The sequence below is a fragment of the Falco cherrug genome, chromosome 4 (assembly GCF_023634085.1).
Source record: "Falco cherrug isolate bFalChe1 chromosome 4, bFalChe1.pri, whole genome shotgun sequence".
NCBI lineage: Eukaryota > Metazoa > Chordata > Aves > Falconiformes > Falconidae > Falco > Falco cherrug.
Window position 1 is genome coordinate 52,608,824 of NC_073700.1, and position 21,131 is coordinate 52,629,954.

The following is a 21,131-nucleotide window of genomic DNA, read 5'->3' on the forward strand; positions in this document are numbered from 1 at the left end:
CTGCAGTTTGCAAAGGGTAATACCTTCGGTGCGAAGTCCTCAGTCTTTGTGGATGAAACGGGCTGTGCAAGATTCTGAGGTTGTGACTCAGTCCCATCCTATCAGAGCAATAGCTTTGGACCTCAGTTCCCTATTTACAGCTTTCACAGGATCAAGAAAGCAGATAGCAGCCCTCCTGATTGAATCAAATCCTCCTGACTGCTAGTCTCGTCTTAGATGTCTGTTGTTTCATCAAAGTCTCTCCAGGAAAGGGGGATACATGCAGATCTTGGGGGCAGAGGAGCTGAATTGATGCTGCATGTGGTACCTCAGAAACACTTTTTCTTCCTTTTCTTCACAGATTTTTCTTCGTAGAGGTTGTTTGCTTTAAAAATGAGCTCGCATGTGCTTTCTCCAGTTGTAAAAAAGATTTGACATTCATGATACTCTAGTGGATGAATAAGAATTTTGTAATGATACACACATCTGAGAGTTACGCCTGCAGCGTCACCTGAATGATGCTCTGCATGTGCTACTAAGTTATGTTTTCTATTGTGGGCTGGTTTCCTCCCAAAGTTTTGCTTCTCTCATGACATATCCTATCCCAGAGCATAAACAATGGAAAAAGATAGAGATGGATGGGTCTGACAGAGAGATGCTTTCATACGGCATCTGAGAAAGCTGGCAGTCAGCTGCTGCAGGAAAGAGAAAAGCCTCCTGCTGACAGGTGTGCAAACACTTATCTCTTCTGGGCTCTGCTTTGTGGAGCTGGGCATTACCCCTTTGGTTTGTAACCTGCCCAAACACTTTTTGATGAGTTAGAAGATCTCCCCAGATACTTTTTGCCCATTTTAGTGGTGTGTGTTGACATATAAGATGCCTTTATGCAGGGATTTTAATTTTTTTCCCCATTAAGGAAGGAAGGAAGGGTGTTGTGAATTTGGGTGTTTTTTCTGCCTTTCATTATGCGATGATGCCATCTTGTGGAAGCTGTTAAGAGCAAGAGTTGGAAACCACGCGTAGATCCTATCCATACCTGCTAGTCCTGTCATTCAGCAGGAGCAGGTTTGTGGGGTGGAGGAGTGTGCAGGATCCACCACCCAGGCTCGGTGTGTTACAGGTGGGATGCTCTGGTCCTGTGGCTGCCCTTAGCAATTACCATGCAGCTCTGGGACTATTCCTTTCTGGAGCAGCGATCTTTAAATTTCTATTTCAACTGAAAGGAATTCAGTTCAAGTGTTCCACAGTCACCCGCTGTGAAGTAGCAAGGGGCATTAACTTTCAAAGTTCCTCTCCTCATCCTCATTTACTCCTCCTCTGGCTTCACGTGACAAAGCAGACCCGCCCCTGAAGCCCCGATAAGAAGGTGGGTGGAAAGCCAATGGGATCGTGTGGGAGCTCTGGGAAGGATGCTCCTTTGGCTCCTCGTGCAGCAGGGCAGTGCTGTTAGAGGGCTGCGCTACCCTCTTGCCCTGATGGGGAAGGTGCTGCTGGAACCAGGGAGGAGAAAGCCATACTGAAGCTCTTCTCCAGCTCTTGTCCCGTTAGAAAAGTAGAACCTTGCCTAGTTCTCTAGACTGACACCGAGGCAGCCTCCAAGAGCTTGTTCACAGAAAAAAACACCTGTGTCTGCCCCTGAGAGTTAAAGCTTTTCTGGTAAAGCTGGGGAACCATCAATGCTTTGGGGATCACAAAGCAAAGGAGGAGGATGATGCTGCTGGAGCAAGACACGAGAAACTGGTGAGAACTGACTGTACAATTCAGTTATTCTGATGTCGTTAAGTTTGAACCTGCCTTGTTTTGACTTGGGTTAGCGTTGGTTAATAGTTGCTGTCTTCACCAAATACTGTTTTCGTAAAGCTGACTGAGCTGGCGGGATTGCTTTCAAACCCCCTCAGCTCACTGTAAGAAAGCTTCTTCAAACAAAAAGGCTGTAACAGCAGTGGAGCCCTGTTGTGATGCGCTGAATCTATTTATCACCCCGATCTCCTGGTAACTACTTGCTCATTCCTCCAGTAACACGTGTCTGTAGCAGGCTGACATAATAGTCTGGTTTTGTTGAACTACCTGTCTGTGTTAGCAGGCTCTTGGGTCTTAAAGCAGATGTTACTTTACTGAATTGCAAGTAACTGCTCATCTAAACACAAATCCTTAAAATTGTTATCTTATAACTCGGGACCAGTATCTCATAATTCACGGTTTTCTGCACTTAAATAACTGGGCTGTAACATTCTTTATGTGTTGTTTTCTATAATAAATGTAATTTCTGGGCTGTCACTTGATGAGTAAACTTTTGCTGGGTGTTTGCTCCTTGCTACTGATATTTGTAGGTAACTAAAACCCTTAGTTTCTCTGCTACAAGCAGTGCACTGTATGATACGTGGGTCTGCGAGCATGGCAGCCTTTCCGTGCTTCTAACCCTAAATAATCTGGTATTGCCAGAGCCAGCTTCTAATGAACAACAAAACAATCATCAGACCTACTGAGGCAAAAATTTATTTACAATTTGATGCCCCTGAGCTAAGGAAAACAAGCTAAACAAACCCTTCCACCCGTCTACTTGCATTCTAAGGCGCTGGCTGATAACTTTGATGCCCATTTCACATGGCACGAGGAGTCTCTAGGGTTAAATACTTGGCGGTGTTTTGGTCTGTGGAGTTTCTTCTGGTTTGCAAAGGGTGTTGTGGCATGTGATGAATTAGCATAATTGTCATTGATGGAGAGATGGCATGTTGTAGGATTCCTTGTCTCTCAGACTTTAGGTGCAGGGTGTGGTGTTTGCCCAGAAAGGGCAATGAGGGGAAAAGAAAACAGAGGAAAATGCTTGTACTCGCTTTGAAAACGTGAATGTCTGGGTTTTAACTTTCCTGTTATGTTCCCCTGCTCTGTTATCAGAGGAGGACTGATACAGGCTACCTATAGTAGCCAAAGAGGTGGCTGTGTCAACAAGAAGTGCCTTGGTTCCCCCAATGTCAGCAGACACCAACCCCAGACTGCTATGCTCTGTGATTAGGTTAAGGCTACATCTGATGGGGTTTTAGCAGCAAATTAAAAAGTAACAGAGAGCACTAGAAATCCGTGGTCTGCAATACTGGGTTTTTAGAGCCAGCCCAGCAAACCCACCTTCTAAGCAAGGGCTGGTAGTGGGTTAGGGCTGGCACTGCCTGCGGCTGGTCCCCACCAGGAGCTTGCACTCATCACTCTGCTCTGGAGAGTGCCGTTACCTGTGGGAGCAGAAGTGATTCAGAAAGCTAAGGCACTCAGGACCTTCCTTCAGTCACTTTAAAATGCTTCATTGCTCAGTTTCTGAAATTAATTTTAACAAGCGATTAGGGCCACCTGCCAGAATAAGAGAATGGTAAAAAATGCTGAGAAGATTTAGATGTATCTAAGTCATATGGCTGGGTGGTCCTTTCTGGAGTGGGTAAGGGTTTGAGGAGATCAGAGTTGATGGGATTTACCTTCAGGGACTGGGGACAGGCTCTGTCCCTCTGCTTACCTGTCCCTAACAGGAAAAAGAGGAGATTCAAGGGCATTGTAGATGAATCAGTGTAACTTCATTTGCTAGAAGAAACAAATTAGTTTACACTTTGCGAAAGTCTAGAGGGTAACAAAAAGATGGGAAAGAAATGGATTTATCACGTTTGACTCATCAGACTGGTCTATTTTTCTGTATGAAGTTGTAGATGGCTCAAGGAGAGAGCAGAAGATAACTTTGATGGGATTATGAGGGTGTCCTAAGTGGTATTCTCACAGGGAAGCTCATGGTAGTGCAGAGTGAAGCTGGATGATGCTCATCCCAGAGAGTGAGCTGCAAGGGGATGAGGCTGGATGAAGACACTCAGGTGGGAAACTGGCCATATCCAGATAGACCCTCAAGCGTGCTGGGAGAGTGTCTGATCCCATCCCACTACGGTCATGAGGTCTAGCCAGTGACTTCCTACTGCCTGAGCCCCAAAATTGAGGTTTTTAAATCCTGAAAGCCCTGCCAAAATCAAGCTGAAAGTCTTGGCACCTGGAATAGGAGTTGGGGACCTTTAACGCCAGATCTGGTTGTGACTGCAGACCTTAAGGCTTCCTATCGCAGCATGTGGGGCAGCACCACAGGAGGCCATGCATAATTTCTGCAGTTGTGGGACAGGGCAGGACCAGGGCTATAACATGCATTTGGGCCTGAATGTGATATGGCAGCTGATCATGGTCCCAGCTATGGCACAAGCCTGTAGTATCTCTTCTTCTCTAGGATGGCACCAGCTAGGACCTGTTGATTGGTATATGTATGTTACAAGATGAAACTGTGGTGGCCCATCTGTGGTTCCTTCAAAGACCCCACCTGCCTCTCCCTGCCGCAAAACCCCCTCAGTGTGTAGCCCAGTGATGCCAGAGACCAAAGAGCCTCATCCTGCCACCTCCGTGGCCGTCTGGTCTGTAGTCCTCCAGGACCAAGTCCTGCTTGGGATGGTGCTGTGGTTGGTGCAAGGCAGAGAATCACAACTTACTGACTGCCAGGACAAAGATGGCAAAGATACCAATCACCTGCCAGAGGCGCAGCCCCCAGATCACCACCGTCTCCGAAGTGACAGGGTCCGGTTTCTTTTTTGGGGGTTCTGTGGTGGCCTGGGAAAGAAGGAGAAGAAACAAAAACAAGAAACGCTGTTTAAGATTTGCAAGGGTCCCTAAAACAGTCAGAAAGATGTCAATACTACAGGAGACAGCAGACGCCAATTTAGTGGCCTCTCAACAACCTGGAAATCTTTGAGGAGTAGAGACTTCCATAAAGAGCTGGTATCTAAAGCTTTTGCCATTTTGAAGTTTATCTGAATTGTTGCCCAATTTCATGATTGCCAAGCAAACTGTTTTGTTGTTGTTTCTTAACTTCCCAGCTTTTTCTAAAGAATCAGTTTCCTGGGGTCAGGAGGAAATTGCTTGTATTTTGCATTCCTATATTTAAAAGATCTTTTTAAGACTCTGCTGCAAAGTACAAGTGGCTTTTTTCTTTTTTTTTTTTTTTGAAAAGACTTCTCTGCAGGTTGCATTACAGTGGTGTCTGCTCTGCTGGGGCTAGATAAGAAGGGAAGGAGAAAAAGAGCTGAATGTTGGGGTGCAATGAGAGCCAGCGGCTCCCTGAAGATGGGGAGCTGGGGGGCACGATGCAGACAGCAGGGCAGAGGTCTCACAGCAAGACCCCATCCCACCACCCCACACAAGGGGAGTGGGGCAGGCACAGGATGAGCAGACAGCCCAGGTCACCAGACGCCTCCACAGTGGTAGGGCAGGTTGAAGGCTCAGTGGAGCTCATGGCCGGGCAGAAGCAAAGCAAGGGGTGAACGCTAGAGCCTTGGCTTGAAGTAGCTCCCACCGGACGGGGGTCAACCCTTGTTGCACTGTCTCACAGTTGGCCCCAGCTGCCCAAACTCCAGGAGAGTAATCTGCCTTTCTCCTTGAGAAACACAGAACTGCTGCATCAAATCTGGCAGAAGTTAGTGTGTGTGAGGCTGCAGTTGGCACTGAGCTTTGAGCTTGATTGTTTCTATTTTTTCATCATCGTGAGACCTGCCAGTGGACTGGGGGAGCTGCTTCCCTGACTTGGGTGCGGGGCTTGGTGTTGAAATATAGTGGGTCTCTTCCCCTCCTTGGTGCACATTCCCATCCTGACCCCACACCAGCCCCTTTTTCTCTGCTCAGACTTCACAGGGCTGGGGCAGGGGGCATGGGTGCACTTGGCTCCTCCTCTGCCCACCACCTGTGGTTGTGGGGTAATTGCTATAGCTGACAGCTACCCCATCTGAAGGAGCAGTGCAGGAAGGGACCAGGTAACTTGTCTGCAATGCCTTGGCCACACTATAGCTGCAAGGGCACCCGTATTTATATACATATATATATATATAGAGGGCAAAGCATTTGTCCCTTGGGCAGAGACGGCCATGGCCAAGCCTGGCTCACCTGCCCCACAGGCAACGGCTGGCTCTGGGTCTGCTACAAGAAAACAGGTGAATCTTGTCTCCAGCTGTCCTGCTGTGGAGCTCCTCCAGGCATGTACCTGTCTGTGCACTCATGTCCAAGCCCTGAACATCTGCACACTGATGTTGCCTTAACCCTGCTTTCTGTGGGGGGAATGCTCATCTGGAGGGGAGGACTCTTAAACTTGAGTAACTTGCAGTTCTGTGATGTTGTTTCATAGCTCCTTGGCTTTAAAGGTGTGAGGAGGGGTAGGATTCAACCTCTTAGATACAGGCATCAAGTCTTGTCTGAGGCGCTACAGGGCGTCCTGCATCTGTCTATGCAGCAGGGCACAGATCTTGCACTGCATCATGTGCCAGCTCATGTCAGACACTGTAGGACATCTGGGATGGCACTAGACTTCATAGCAATGTTACAGCAGCGGCCTCATTACCGTAGGTTTGAGACAAAAATCAGGACAACTTATATCCATACCTTGCACTGTGCACCTAATGTCGTATGAGCATCCAGTGCCTCTGTTTCCCAACTGGTAGCAGAGGGATGTTGCTGTTTCCCTACTTTTGCCTAGAGGTATTTTGAAGGGAAATGCCCTGTGGATTTGATGCAGGGACACATACTGGCGCTTGCTTATAAGGTCAGAAAGGACACGATTTAAATTCCATTATCACTGGGGGATGAGGAGTTGATGAACCCTTGAAGGGTAGCACAACATGCAGGCAGTAATTCCCACACAGCATATTCTCTAGCTGTCACAAGAGGAAAGCTGAGTTTGAGATGGCTGTTCAAGTTGTGTTTAAGTCCTGGGGATTCAGTCATGTTGCTTTAACCCTGTAAAATTAGCCCCACAAAGCACATATGTCAGATTTCATGAAATACAAGGGAAAGTGGTTCAAAACATGTCACTCTGGGCTAGAGGCTCCAGTTCTGTAGCCAGAGCTCAGATTCCCGCAGCAGTACAGACTTTCAGAGCAGAAAGTGGAATATACGGCAGGGAGATTAAACAGCACAGACAGCATCAAGGAGTCGAGATTAAAACTTGCACTAGAGCTGATATTGAATTTTTATATAGATAAATAATGGTAATGAACAAACAGTTGTTTGCAATTAAGAATTTGGGTAACCTGTGTTTGCTGAGAGCCCCTGCACCACTTGAGAACACATCAAATGTGTAGAGACAATCCAGGTGTGCTGTGAGCCCAGGAGGAAGGTCCTGGCTTCTCTTATTTTTGCCTCCACATGAGTAAACCATGAGGCTGCCTGCTGGGAAGGTGGTGCTGTTTCATCTCTTTTATGTTGTAGCTTGCAGGTTCCTTCTGTACTTTCACTTACACACTTATATTGTATATTGTGATCTGGAAAATAACTTCAGGGGGGTGGGGTGTGGCAGGGAATGATACCAAATGCCTCTGTTCCTTGAAAATATCTTTATTTTTACAGTTAAGTGGACTTTTCCTACCTGTAAGTGTATTTTTGCTTTCAATTCATATTTCTTTTGAGGAAGCCAGTTTCTACTGGTGTTCTCCATGAAACAAGTCTTGAAATTAATTGGTAATGAAACAAAAAAACCCAAAAACAACCTGAGAGCACTCTGGTATTTTTCTTAATTCACAGTCTTTTTTTTTGTCTTTTTTTTGTCTTTTTTTTTTTTTTAGGCAGTCTTGCTTCTATATTTTGAGTCACTAATAACAAGTTTAAAGAAACTTGCTCTTAAATTATCTTGTAGATGTTACATTAAGCCTGTTTGTCATTCAGGAAAGCATGTCTGTAAGTTATTCAGGCTAACAAGGAGGTCTTTGAATTAAATTCTGTGGTTTGTATCTATATCAAAGGTCAGAAGAGATGCAATGATGTCCTGTTTAGTACTTATCTTCAAAGAGAGAGGGACTTCGGTTAAAGAGGGGAGCATGTCTGATGCATTAAGAACAGTACTAATTTCCATCTGCTGAAAAGGCTCTAGGAGTGATGTGCAAGGGGGAAATGAGAAAATATGTGAAAAAATGGAATAATAATGAGAGCCTTATCTTGTGAAGACAGTGATGTGAGCTTTCCTTTTGTGGTTTAATGGTGATTTGGCTAGTGCTTCAGGTAAGGTGAATTGCAGCCTGGGCTCCATTGACTGTTGAGGATCCACTCAACATCTATGGGAGATTCTGGGTTAAATAGCTTCTCGGATACCTGCCTTTGATAGAACAAACTTCTCTGGAGTGACCACTTAGATAAAACGGGACATGGACCTGATGGCCTCCATAGTAGCTAAATGTGGGACAAACAAGGTACCGAAGTCTTATTGCAGATTCAGTCCCTAATTCTGGTGTGTTCCCCATCTCTGAAATGGGGCTGAACATGTTTTACAGGTGTGTGAAGAAGGCAGATGTTACTAGTGAGGCAGGCTGTCTAGGTCAGCTCCTGTAGTCCCAGGGCAGTGATGATATGGTAGGGTCACTCATACCAACAAGCAGCATTTTTCCCTGGCTTATGGCTTAGAAAATTAGAGGTTAACAACCCCTCACTGCTAATGAGCTTCATGTTATGATGTGTTGTGGTGCAGGAAATCATAGAATTAAAACCCACTCTTGACCTTTCAGAACAATTGTTAGCAAAACACCTTTGTTGCTTTATATCAGAATGGAGGACCTGACCTGAAGTGGCAATAGATTTTTGATAGAAGCTGAAAACACTTAATTTCTAAAAATAAATAAATAAATAGTATTGATCTGAACAGACACAGGCACATCTGATTCCCTGCAGTGCCCTTCCCTTCTCAGCCCATGGAAGTGCTGTTAAAACAGGGCTGTAATGGATACCACAGACTGAACTGGAGCTGGAGCTACTCTCCAATTACTTGCTTATTTGTGCAATACAATCCTTATTTTAGTCTCTTCCTCCTGAAGGATGCTTCCTGCCATGTCTAGAGTGCTTTGTCTCCCAGGGGCATCCTACTCGGAATCCATCAGTGATGGTAAGGACTGCTGTCCGAGCCTGTCTCTGCCAGGCTGCCTTGGCTAGCCAGCACCTCATTGCAATGAGTGACAGCCACCCTCCTCCTGTAGCACAGGGACTGGCCACGGGCCATCAGGTGCTCAAAAACCAGAATTGCTACAGGTGAACTAAGGCAGAAAAAAAATAATCTGGCCAGAGTTGGTGTGGTCTTGTGGAGGCATCTGGGACAATCGAAGTGTAGGAGTCTGAGATACCCGCCACTGACAGAGGTCCCTTTTCCACTGCATGGTTTCTTTCTACTCCTTACAAAGCATCCAGCATCAAAGAAAAGAAATTGAAGAAGCCGCAGCAGGCAGCAGCCCTGGGGAGGAATCAGGGCACTGTTTTAGGTTCAGAAAATTGTGTTTAACTAGAAGTGCTGACCCCAGAGATCCACGTTTGCCTTCTGCCTTGGATTCAGCTTTTGCTATTCACTGCTGATCCCAGAGCTAATCTCCTCAATCTGATTCACAGGATACACTCCATGCACAGTAGTTGGCATGGTTTTGCTATTTTGTGAAGCTTGGCTCTCCAAAGGATGGGTCTTTTCTTCCAGACTTGTCTCTGATGACAGCTGGGAAAAAGAGCCAGATATTTAAGAGGAAAATGGGTGAGAAAAAGACATTGTGGGCTTCTGCTGGAACTCTGCGTGTGGGGGTAAGTCTGGAGTGCACATCAGGAAGGGGAAAACAGAGAGACAAACAGGGACGTGGCTGGTGTTAGTCTTGCCAGGGTTATTCCAGGTGGGAGTGGAGGTGAGGCGAAAGCTGTGTAGAGAGCTGGAACTCTAAGGCTGACTGTAGCTATTGCTCTGGACTGTCTTAGGAGCAAGTCCCCAGAGGACCTGATGATAGTCCAGGGAGTGGAGCTACCGCTCTGGAGGTTATGGTGCACATACTGCCCGCCCAGCTGAGCCTGGCGCTTTGCTGATGGTTTTTCCTTCCACCTGCCTTGCCATCGCACTTGCAGGTGTGTTGCACGCAGCAACAGGATGCTCCACGCTTTCTTGGCTATGGTGGAACACTCAGCATGAGTGATGGTCTGCTACAAAGAGTCCCAAGACAAGAGAAAGGCTGTAGCATTCCTCTACATCCAAGAAGTCTGTTTTCTCATGAGGGTCTGCTCTAAAAGATGCCTGCTCATTGGGTATATTCCCTGCCTGCAGCTGTGGAAAGCAACCCCTTCTGTGTCATGTAACATGGTTACCTGTCTCCTGACCAGCCACGGGGTATCTCATCCACCAGAACCTGATGATCTTCAGCAGGTTGTTTTACTTTACAGTTAAAAATTAATTGGCAATAATCATAAAGAGTGTCCTCCAAGAATCTAAAGTAAAAAAGAATGCAAATTGCAGACTGAAGGTGAGGGAACAAGAACCAACCTTCAGCTCCATGGCTTGGAAGTGGTGGTACTGGTTTTCTACAGCACACACAGAGGTGTGGAACCCAAGATCCTTGTTGCTTTTGTGGGCTGAACCTTCCAGTGTTAGTCTCTTCGCTCTGGGGATCTCAAAGCACTCGATGCATCATCCTTGTTCAAACCCAGTAATATTTCCACCACAGAGTAGAGTAGCTGAGATGGGCAATTAAAAAAATATTCTCAGCATCACAGTGTGGATCAACAGCTCTGGAACGGATTGCAGGATCCTCCTCTAGCTGCTGTACAATGTATATAGAAACCTTTCCAGAGGTGGGAGTAGGCATTATTTGATGTTTAAATGTTCCCCATTCTAAGTCACGAAGGAATGATGAACAAACCCTTGGAGTAGTAAAAAGATGGGGAAGATGTAAATAGACAGAAAGGTAAGGGGTGTGCTGATGTATGGGGTGCTACAGTGATGGTGTGCCTCAGGAGGAGCACAGCCCGAGGCTCTGGACCACTGCAGAACCATGTGCTCACCATCAGTAGCAGGAAGGCTAGGGGTTGGAGCACCTGCTACCAGTTTATGGATGATTCTGGAGGAAGATGTGGATGAGGAACAACATAGCCTTAAACAAGGTTGAACTTGCACTGGAGGGAAGAAACAACAAGGTTAAAGCTCTCTGCCACTTGGTTTCAGAAAAAATCTTCTTGTGAACCAGTACATAAAGCAGTGAAATATATTGCATATTTAAGATGAAAGTGCAAAGGGAAAAAAGCATGAAGCAAGACTGCAGCAGAGTCATGACCATTCACGTAGACAGTTTGGTTTAATCACTGCAACATTTCTTCATATTCTTAGAGCGAGTGTGGGGTGCTAGGGCTGAGGTATGCAGTGCAATTAATTACTGTAGTGTAATGGCCAGGCTCCCGCAGCTCAGCAAATTATCGCATACAAGCTGATGTCCAGCAACTGCCTGTGTGCACACATGGGGACTCAGTTGCAGGTGGTTAAGTTTACATTGCTACATGTGATGACCCGACAAGGTGTCCAAACTCTTCAGTGTATTGAAAGATGCAACACTGTCCCACATCTGAATGTGTGTGTGGGAACATCTTAATGAAAGTAATTCTCAGCAGCTTCAGGAAATTGGAAGTGCTTATTAGCAATGCTTGGCAATAAATGTCAAGATTCAGAGCTGTTGATTTGTGCATGGGAATAAATGTCAAGATTTGGAGTTACTGATTTGTGCTTGGCAATAAATGTCAAGATAACAGGATGAATGGATTGGGGACAAAAGGAAAAGATATAAGGAGATGAGATGCACCAGAGATGAAACTGGGACAAGGCAATTCTTATGCAGACCTGAGTGGGGGGGAAAAAAACCCACAAGAAAACGGTTCCATCCTGGGTGAATTTGTGCCCTTGGGTCACAGTGTGGCCCAGAATTGGAAGATGAAGAAATGGATGAAGAGGTTACATTTGGTATGAGAGCGAACAGCATTGCTTAATCTACGCAAAGCAGTTGCACTAAACAAGACTCCAGACGACTGGAGGCAGTAAAAAAGATGTCTGCAAAAGATACCAGGCTTCAGAGAAGTCATCTTTAGGTGGAGGAAGCTGTTAGGAACACAGAAAATGCAGGCAAGAAACAACATTAGCAACACTCAGGTAATATTTCAACAGGGAAAGACTTTTGAAGGCAAGCAGGTGAGAATATACCAAATGAAATGGTGCAAACCCACACCTGTGGTTAACCTCACTACGGTGCTGCTACCACTTAGTTGTTGGGCAGTGCCTACAGGGATATGAAGTCAGGGTTCCAGGAGGGAACAGCCCTGAGCAGAAAGCAATAACAAGGAGGCCCTGGGCTGGCAGAGTGTATAATCATGTTATATAAAAGGGAAACTTAGGGCTTAGTTTAGCAGCCTAAATGTAAAGGAGACGATGATGTATGTTTGGGTTAACAACCCCTGTAACATTTATGGAAGACCTGGCCTCTCTGGAGCAGCAGCTGGAAAACTGGCAGAGTACAGCACAATGCCTAAAGTAAGATTAGAGTGATATGTTAAGGAAAGTGAGAGTAACTCCTGGCCAATACTACTAATAACTGTAGAGACCAAAGATGAACTGTTGATCGGGGTGGCCCTTGCAGGATGTGGAGTAGGTCCTTAGCTTCTGGCCATACTGACTCCATCTCCCACGGGAGCTGAGGTGCCCCGATCCCTTGTTGATGCCAGTACTGCAGAGACTTATTTTTGGTGTCTTAACCTTCAGGCTAAATCTCTCCTGCTGAAAAAAAAAAATGCATTTAACCCTTACTTAGCTGCTAAAAAAACATGTGGTACAAGTAGTTAAGCCTAAACTAGTTATTCCAGGGTTATTCATGTCTGAGAGAAAGCGGCACTTACGTAAGGCTATTCATCCCTTTGAGGAAACTTATCTAGACCTGCTGAAGAAATGATTCTTTCTCCTCTGTGATTATTTGTGAAGCCTACAGTGACTAGCTCAGATTTGGGTGTTCAGTTTGTAGATGTTCGATTTAGAGCAGGTAAATCCTGTCTTTGATATTCAATTCTTTGCTGCTTCAACCCCCAGAGATCAAGTAAAGAGAAACAAGGGGATTTTTGGCGTGTCCTAGGGATCGAGTGGCTCCCTGGCAGGAGCTGGAACAGGGGCCCCATACTTTGGGTTTCCAACATCTCAGACCCTGTAGGGCTGGTTTGGAGGAGGTGGGGATCTGAAGTAGGAGCCAAGGCTGGGTATGGTTGTGATACCCTGGCCTCAGTTCTGCTTTATTGCCCACCGTGGCCTGTTCCCTTCACTATGGAGGTACAGCATCTGCTCCCAGTGAAGGCTGGGCTGTGCCAAAGTCTTGGCCCCCAAGCCTTGGATGGCATGTCCCCATGTCTGTGGACCCCAGATGTCTCCTTCATCCCAGCATGTCTCAGAGTTGCACTGAAGAAAGGATTTCTGTGTTGTGTGCAGGCATCACCTTTGCAGCTTCTCCAAGTGCCCAGCAAGGGCTGGGAGGAGGAAAAACTACTCTTCACAGTTGGATCTGAACTGACATTGGGCATTCAGGGCTGTAAAATATCTACTAACCCCCAAAACATTAAATCGTTTCCAGGCAAGTTGCATTTTTAGGTCAGAACAGTTTGACACTGGCTCTTTTAACTGGAAAAAAAAAAAAAAAAAGAAAAAGAATCATGATTGCTTTGTTTCTGATTCATTTCAGGCAGACAGAAACTGTCAGTGGTGATGGTGGGGGAAGCAGAGCTATTATCCCTAGTGGAAAAGGAGATAGCTGCTGGATACAGGAGTTAATTTGCTTCATTAAACAACAGAGAAAAAAAATTGTAAAAGGCACAGCTTGTCAAGGTCTTTTTGGTTGGTTTTTTTTTTGTTGTTGTTGTTTGTTTTGTTTTAATGCCCCTTCTAATTAGGCTTGACTGGTGTTGCTGCTTTGGCTGCAGCGTGGCTGGGCTTTGAAAAACTAATGAGATTTATTCCCAATTGCATTTGATTACATGTATCTAAAGGCCACAGATGGTTCAGGAGGACTGAGCTTTAAATAATGCACATGTGCACTCTCTTCTTTCCCCTCCTTCCAAGTAATAAGACGGAGATGGACAATGTGACAGGATGGACAGATGGACAAACCTCCATGCAAGCAACGCTTATTTAGTAAGGCTATCGAAATCCTCTGCAGCGGTGGGGGAACCCTGGCAGAGTCCAGATGAAACACTGAAAGCACAGTAATGATAATTGATTGGTGGCTTCACAGGTCAAGGGCCAATATAATAGGATTATATATTTAGGAAAAGAAGACTGATAATAATGACTGAGTCTAAGTGTGATAGCTGATAATTCTAGTAATTAATGTGAAATTACCATGTAGATATAGCTGTTGCCCTGATTGTGAGGCTTGCTTGAGCCAGGGCTGCTCCTGGGCTGGCCAAAGGGACACCTCTTGTGGTCTCAGGCCTCCAGCTTCCCAATGGGAACCTCATTGTTTTTCATACCTGGACCAGTTCATGTCCTGTGAGCAGCAGTCTCGGGCTGAACCCTGATGCCTCTCTCCATCTGAGAACAGCAGCAGTCACACTGCCTCTTTAGCATAGCTGTAGCATTTAGGATAGCTGCTTTATTGCCCCTGCTAATGATTTAGTTATAGATGCAACCTCTCTGCAAATAACAATAGTGCTCTGAGAGCATGTCTAAGGTTTTCCCTAATATTTATGTGAGTTTGGGTCTGGGAGGGATCAGTGACTTTGTACCCTGTATAGTCTCTGTCTCTCTTGAGCCTGTCTCCTCAGACTGACCATAACAAAGAATTTCCCAGAAAATAGCTTTTATAATTTTCCATAATATTTTGAATCCAGCTGACCTGAAATACGTGTGTTTTCCTTAAAGATGCAGTTCTTAAAGCTAATTCTTATATCTCGAATCATTATGTGTGTTCCTTGTGTATGTCCACCTGAACTATGATGTTTTCCCTGTATTGACAGCTATTGAGTTAAATCTATGCATCCACAAGGGAAATCAACCTCAGAAGTTCACTATAACTACTAGCTAATTTTACCTGCCTTCATTTAAACTACAATCACACATGAGTATTTTTTAGATTATTATATACAGCATTACACCCATCACATTCATTTGGAGGCTATAGATGAGGGTTGCTCTCCCTGGAGCCCAACTATATACAGCTAAGTGTAGTATAGACTGAACTCCACTTAACACCCCATGGATCAACTGTATCATTTGTCTATATGGCAATTTGAAAGTGGAAGGTCTTGGAAAACATCTGAAAGCCTTTAATTAACCCCTCCTTTTCTTTAAACTGGCCTTCAGTTTATTTTGCAGTAATCTTCTTACCCTACTCCACCAAGCCCTGTCTTCGCTCAGCTGAAGCTATTCATAACTAGTTAAAAAGAACAGATTTTGGTGGGTTTGGTAGGGGTTTTTCTCCCCCCCCCCCCCCCCCTTTTTTTGTTTTGTTTTTGTTTTCCCCCTTCCCTACTCTCAAGTCTGTGGTGCAGCTTTTCCAAGGAGTCCAAGCTAGAACTCACAGGAGACCAGAAGCTTCTTTAATTTCTATTTTGGTAGAGAGAAGGGCCACCTTGTTCTGGTCTGTTAAAGCTTCTGAAGAGTTTCTTTTATGTGGCTTCCTAGGACAGAGTTTAATCTCCTGAACAGGAAGCTCCAAATTCTAATCCAGAGACCAAGAGCTTGGCAAAGGTCTGACAGATGCAGAATTGACTCAATAAAGAGATCATTGACTAAACAAAATGCTATATCCCGAGCACCTGCTATGCCTTCCCATCCCAAGGACCAACTTCACACATGGTCCAAGTCTTTTAAGAGCTGACCTGATGCACATTATCCTGATCAGGTCACCTTATTGGTTTCTACATAAGGAATTCATTACATCTGGGGCCAGAGCACCCTGTGATAACCCACGAGGCTGATGTGCCTAACCTCTGCCAAAAGAAGGTGGACCTCTCCTATGAAATAGTGGGAATGGGAAAGGTCCAACTTTCAGACTGGTATTTAATTTTTACATCTGCTTTTATCCAGCCTGATTCCTTCCTTAGGTACCTCCAAAGAGTTTATAAAAAAGGAGAAAACCCAGGTAAATCAAGTAAGGGCTGTCAAAAGCCTTGGTATAGGAATGAGAAGATAATTTTGTCAAGAACTCAGTAATGAACCATATCAGGATTACTGGGAAAATATAGTTTATTCCAGCTGGTTTATCAGTCCTTAATGTTAATAAAGTGGCTCAAATAAACCCAGATTTCCCTGTGCTTTCCCAAAGCAAAGTCCTGATGGTTCTCCTGTTGCTCTACAGAGCAGGCAATTCCTTTATCTGATTATTAAGCATGATGCTACTTTTCAGCCCTGGCCCAAAGGAGGGCTGAATCTGAGAAGTGATGGGGTTTGTATTGGCCTTTATAAGAGGAAATTTCTGTTTGAAAGGCACTGGAAATGTTGATGGCTCTCCCTCCTCAACTTGCCCTAATTCTGTTTCCACCACATCCCCATGGCATGTCAAAGATCTGATGGACAAAAGCAGCAGCAGTATGAGTTGTGCTATTGCCTCATCTCTCCTTCCCTATGTAAACTGCCTGCTTCTTGAAATGCAAGCTTCATCCTAGCTGGGGCTCCTGGGGGGGGTGATGGGGAAGGTGGGAAGCTAAGGAATGGGCCAGCGCTAGTTGTGTTTCATGTAATGAATTTATTTTATTAGAGGATATTATTTTATGGGAGCTGAATGCATTGTCTGAGCAGCCCTGTGCAAGGAGGAAAAAAAGCCAAAGCCATGCTCTCTTGTTCTTCAGTTGTGTTGTTGCTAGAGCACTAGTGTGATGCTGGAAAAGAGCCTTTTCCCAGCCTTCCAGGAGTTTATCTGGCACCCGCTAAAGTCTGAGCGTGTGAATGCACAGGGGAGGGCTTCTGGCACATTGCACGGGCAGTGGGCAGGGCACACCATGGAGCAATTTCCAAATTTACCCAGTGCTGGGGTAGCTTGCTAATCCTTGGACAGTTAACTTTCAACCAGGGGACTGAGAGTTCCTCCAAAAGGCCTGTGAAAGAGGAAAGCTTTTTGTCAGTGCAATTAGAGTCGACATTCGGAGGCTTTTATTGCCTCTTTGCTCCTAAGTGGACAGTGTACATGAATCTGCACACTTGAAAACACTTGAAGACCATCAAATAAGAGCATCTTCTTGTTTCTTTACTTCTTTTTATTGTGGCTTGGGGTTTTTTGTGTGTTTTGTTGTTGCTTTTTTCTTTAAGCTTGCTGAAATGCTTTGATGTCTAGCCCCTTTGACCTTCTCTCTGTTTGCTTTGGTGGGCTGGCATAGCATAAATTGAATTATATTGGATAACTACACTGTATAATTATTTGAAGTAAAAAGTCCTTGCAGAGCTTCAGAGCAGCCTGTAATTCATCTGCTTTCTACAAAAACTTGACTGTTCCTCTAATCTTATTTTTGGGTACTTGGTAGTTAACCTGCCGTGCAGATTGTGTTTCCAGGTGAGATTTGCTCCCTCTGATGTGCTTTAAGCAGAGAAGTTTTCAAGAACGTCTGGTATAAGTAAAGCAGTGCATAAAATTACTTATGTTTTATAATTTTTTTTTGGTACTTTTGCTATTTATCTTTGTTTTGCATTGTTGTGAAGACAGTTCCTGTGAATTGTGCATCTGTGAAACTTAATGAAAGGGACCATGTTCCTGGTGGGGTGGGTGCTGTGCCTGCACGCTGCCTGGGGTGCGGTGAAGCGTGCTTTGTGAAATGTGCACTGTAAGAGAAAGTTCTGCCTCGCTTGTCACCTTGAAAGCTGCTGTAGGCTGAACTGCTTGGAAAAATGTGAAAAATGTCTACAGCAAAGTGTGCATGAGTGTGCAAAGGAGTTTTAGGTTCCCATTTGCCTTGCTGGGGATGTTATATCGTGGTCAGATAGGTAGGATGGGTTGGCAGACCCATTTGAAAATCTTGAATTTACTAAATTTAAAATGAAACAACCAGAGAGTCAAGGCAATAGTTGGACTGTGGCATGGGGATATGAATTCTGCATGGTTGTCACTGCCTTTGATGTGCTGGTGACAAACTGCCAAACGTGCACCCCAAAGGCGGCAGAGATCAGACCTGGTTTGGTGTGAGGCCAGGTGATGCGCAAGGCAGCCAGGGATGCAAAGTTTTAAAACACTGAAAAAAATCTTTGCTTATGCCAGCCCGTAAGAGCCCTTCACACAGCTATGCCTACACAGATGCATTTTTGAGCAGTTTAGCTAAACCCAGAAATCTGAGCAAAGCATCTGCTGCAAGAACACGCTGCTCATCAGCACCACAGCCCTGGGGGCTGATCCTGGACCAATGCTGCAGCTGCCTCTAACATGGCTCAGGCCTTAGGAAAAGCAATGAAAAGGTTGAAAATGGCTGGGATGCAAAACTTTTGGCAGCTGTAATTCTGAGGGGCCAGATTCTCACTTCTATAACTGCTGCCAGGGTGTAGACCTGGGATGTGAAGTTGCTGTTCCCTCCTGGTTCATTCCAGCCTTGCTGGAGGGAGCTGGGGCCATGAAAGCACAAAGTCACCCTCAGGGGAGAGCTCTGAAACTGAGCTGTAGGTGAGGAACGTCACCTCAGAGGTTAATGTTTTTGCTGAGCTGGAGGAAATGAGAGAGAGAAGAAGAAAAATGCAGCTCAAACATTTCACTTGGGCAAGTAGATCCAGGGACAGGATCACCTGGGTCATGCCTGGTCCTTCTCTTCTTTCCCTGAACCTCTGATGTGGGACACTTGTTGGACATGCAGTACTGGGCTAGAAAATGCTGTGCTGTGACTTTGGCCCTTTGCAGTATCAAGCCCTCTTTGGGGCTTAAAGCAGCCCTAAAATGCTGACTGTCCTCAGCAGCAGCTACTGGTATTTTAAAAGCACTTTCTTTCCAGTGCTGGGCCTGTAGAAAGCAACAAGCATCTCCCAAAGAAGCCTCAAACTCCATGGAGCCACCTTAAAGTCTCTGCTGTCCGCCCTGCCTGTCCTCCCTGGGTAACGTGCATGGGAAAAACACGTTCCTGGACACCCCAAACCCCCAGTTCACAAAGCAAGCTGCTCCTTACCTCAATTAACTGTGCCACAGCTGCTCTGGAGCAGGACAAGAAGAGGGAGGAAGAGCTCACCCAGGAGAGAGGATGCTGCAAGGGTGGATCCCACGCCATCTTCTCTTCCCAGTATATCTCTGACTTCTGCGCTGTAGTCCAAAGCCGGGAGGTTACGAATAACCCAGCCAGCTCCCAGCTGCGTTCAGCATTTACCAGAAGCAGTCGCGTGCTGTCCTGGCCCTTCTTTACTGCCTTCCTTTCTAACCCAGCAGCCACAGAGCTGACGCTGGGGAGTCATTAATTAATTAGACTGGTGTCGCTTACAGAGTAGAGTGCTCTGCTGCTCCTCAAGCTGGGCTTCGTGAAGGGGGGATGCAGGGAGCAAAGCAGCCTCAGAGCCTCACTGCTCCCTTGGAGGAAGGCGATTCACTCACTGAAAACCCTGGCTTTGCTTTTTTTTTTTTTTCTCTCCTTCTCCTTTTCTTTCTTTCTTTTTTTTTTTTTTTTAACAGCTGCCTGACTGATTCTAGCTCTCTTGCTCTCCTGGCCTGTTGAGAGAATTCTCTTCCCTTAATGACAAAGGGCTGTAAGCCAAGCTGATGCATCATCAGCATCATACGTACTCGACGCTAGCAGAGTTCAGTGTTACTGGAGATGAGGATTTCACATCTTGGGATTTTAAAAGCATCTTTCATCCCTGAAGGATCTTGTGGATGTGTTGCTACAGTCTGTAGCCTCACCCGGATTTGATCTCCAAAGGCAACGGGGAAGAGCATGTGCATAGCAGGCTGCGGAAGGTAAAACTGCGGGGCCAGCGCCTCTGGTTCATCTCTGCTCTAGGAGTCAGGAAAATGGTCTGAATCCAATGGGCAGGGAAAGCACAGCCTGAGGGGTGTGGGGGATCGTGGGGCTCCAAGCTGGACTGTCCTTCCACCAGGGAGCAAAGAAAATCTTTGGCCACAGAGTGAAAAAGTGGGTCAGGAGAAGAGTGACTGGATGAAGCTGGTTTACTATATTCTCCAACAGTCATAGTTTCTTTACTGGAAGAAACCTGGAATTTTAGGCAAGAAAGCAAGCCATGACATCCAGGAGGATCTAGTCCCTTCTGCTACTGTGTTCTAGCACTTTCGAAGAGCTAAACACAGTTTCAGGAGAAACAGCTCCATAGCAATTTATATTTTACAAGCTCAAATAGGCAAGGCTGGCTTTAAGGTTTGCATTACTGATTAGATGGTGGAGATCGGAGGAGGGTGGCAGGGTGCCAGCGTGTGCATTGCTTGGGGAGGGGGAAGCAGCCCCTGGGTTCCCTGCTGCGCTTGTGCTGGCCGCAGGCTGGCACGGGACCGTTACCTGTGGGATCCACTGGAGAGTGGGTGGGAAACCCGGGTACTAGGATGGGAGATCGGTGGGAGATCGGTGTGAGAACTGGGTGCTGTGTTAGCAGGTCTCAGCAGCAGACAACAGACGGTGGCAGCATCGAGGCAGGGAATGATGCATCTGCCTCCGAGTTTGTGCAGCTTGGTCCTCCTTTCCCAGGTTAAAATCCAGCCTGGGGCTCTGAGAGCCTAGGCAGTGGCTCGCTGAGCTGGTGTTAATGTTTTTCAGCTTGATTTCTTAAGGAAATGGGGCTTTGTGGCATGATATTTTGCTTGCCTCTCTCCTCCTCCCTATCATCCCTCCTCTGGACTTCTAAGATTTTGCTGCTGTTTTAATCCGACTGAAACTGGCCAAGGGATAAAGGCTGGGGATGCTGAGTTTCTGCGTGTTTCATTTTTTAAAAAGTATGCCGCTGGGTAAAATACTAAATCAGTTGTATCAATGGAAGGAGGAAGGATAGTAGTTGAACAACTCTTACTGGGCACCAGAGGATCCACGCTGGGCAGAGATGCTATGACCAGCCAAGCCATGGGGAGCTTTGCTTTGCACCTCTATCTTGCTGAGCACCAGCGAATGCAACCATGGGGCATAAATCCACAGCAAACTGGGCTGCCAGCCCTGCTGCTTATGGGACTGCTTCCTTTAAAAAAAAAAAAAAGTCTAAGCGTTAGTTCTAGTCTGCTTAAGTCGAGCTTGTGGAGATGTACCTGCTGTGCCCCAGGTCCAAGGCAGTGTAAGCAACCTGAGCCTCTGAGCTGCTCTTTCCAGGGTGCAGTTTATTATTAGTGCCTTGCCCATGAACTGAGGGTTCCACACTGCTCCCATTCTTTTATTTGTGAGTTCTCAAGAGGTGTGGGTTGTTT

The 21,131-nt window shown here is 45.9% G+C and overlaps 1 protein-coding gene across 1 annotated transcript in view; it reads right to left on the bottom strand.

Annotated features, from left to right (window-relative positions):
• TMIE (transmembrane inner ear) overlaps positions 1-19,329 on the bottom strand; it is a 31,567-nt gene extending 12,238 nt beyond the window's left edge. The window contains exons 1-2 of the mRNA XM_027809730.1: positions 18,910-19,329; positions 4,479-4,596 (exon numbers count right to left, since the gene is read on the bottom strand). Coding sequence (XP_027665531.1) covers positions 4,479-4,596; positions 18,910-19,008 — 217 coding nt within the window. The 5' untranslated portion in view covers positions 19,009-19,329. The remainder of the gene's footprint in view (positions 1-4,478; positions 4,597-18,909) is intronic.
• Positions 19,330-21,131: the final 1,802 nt, after the last annotated feature.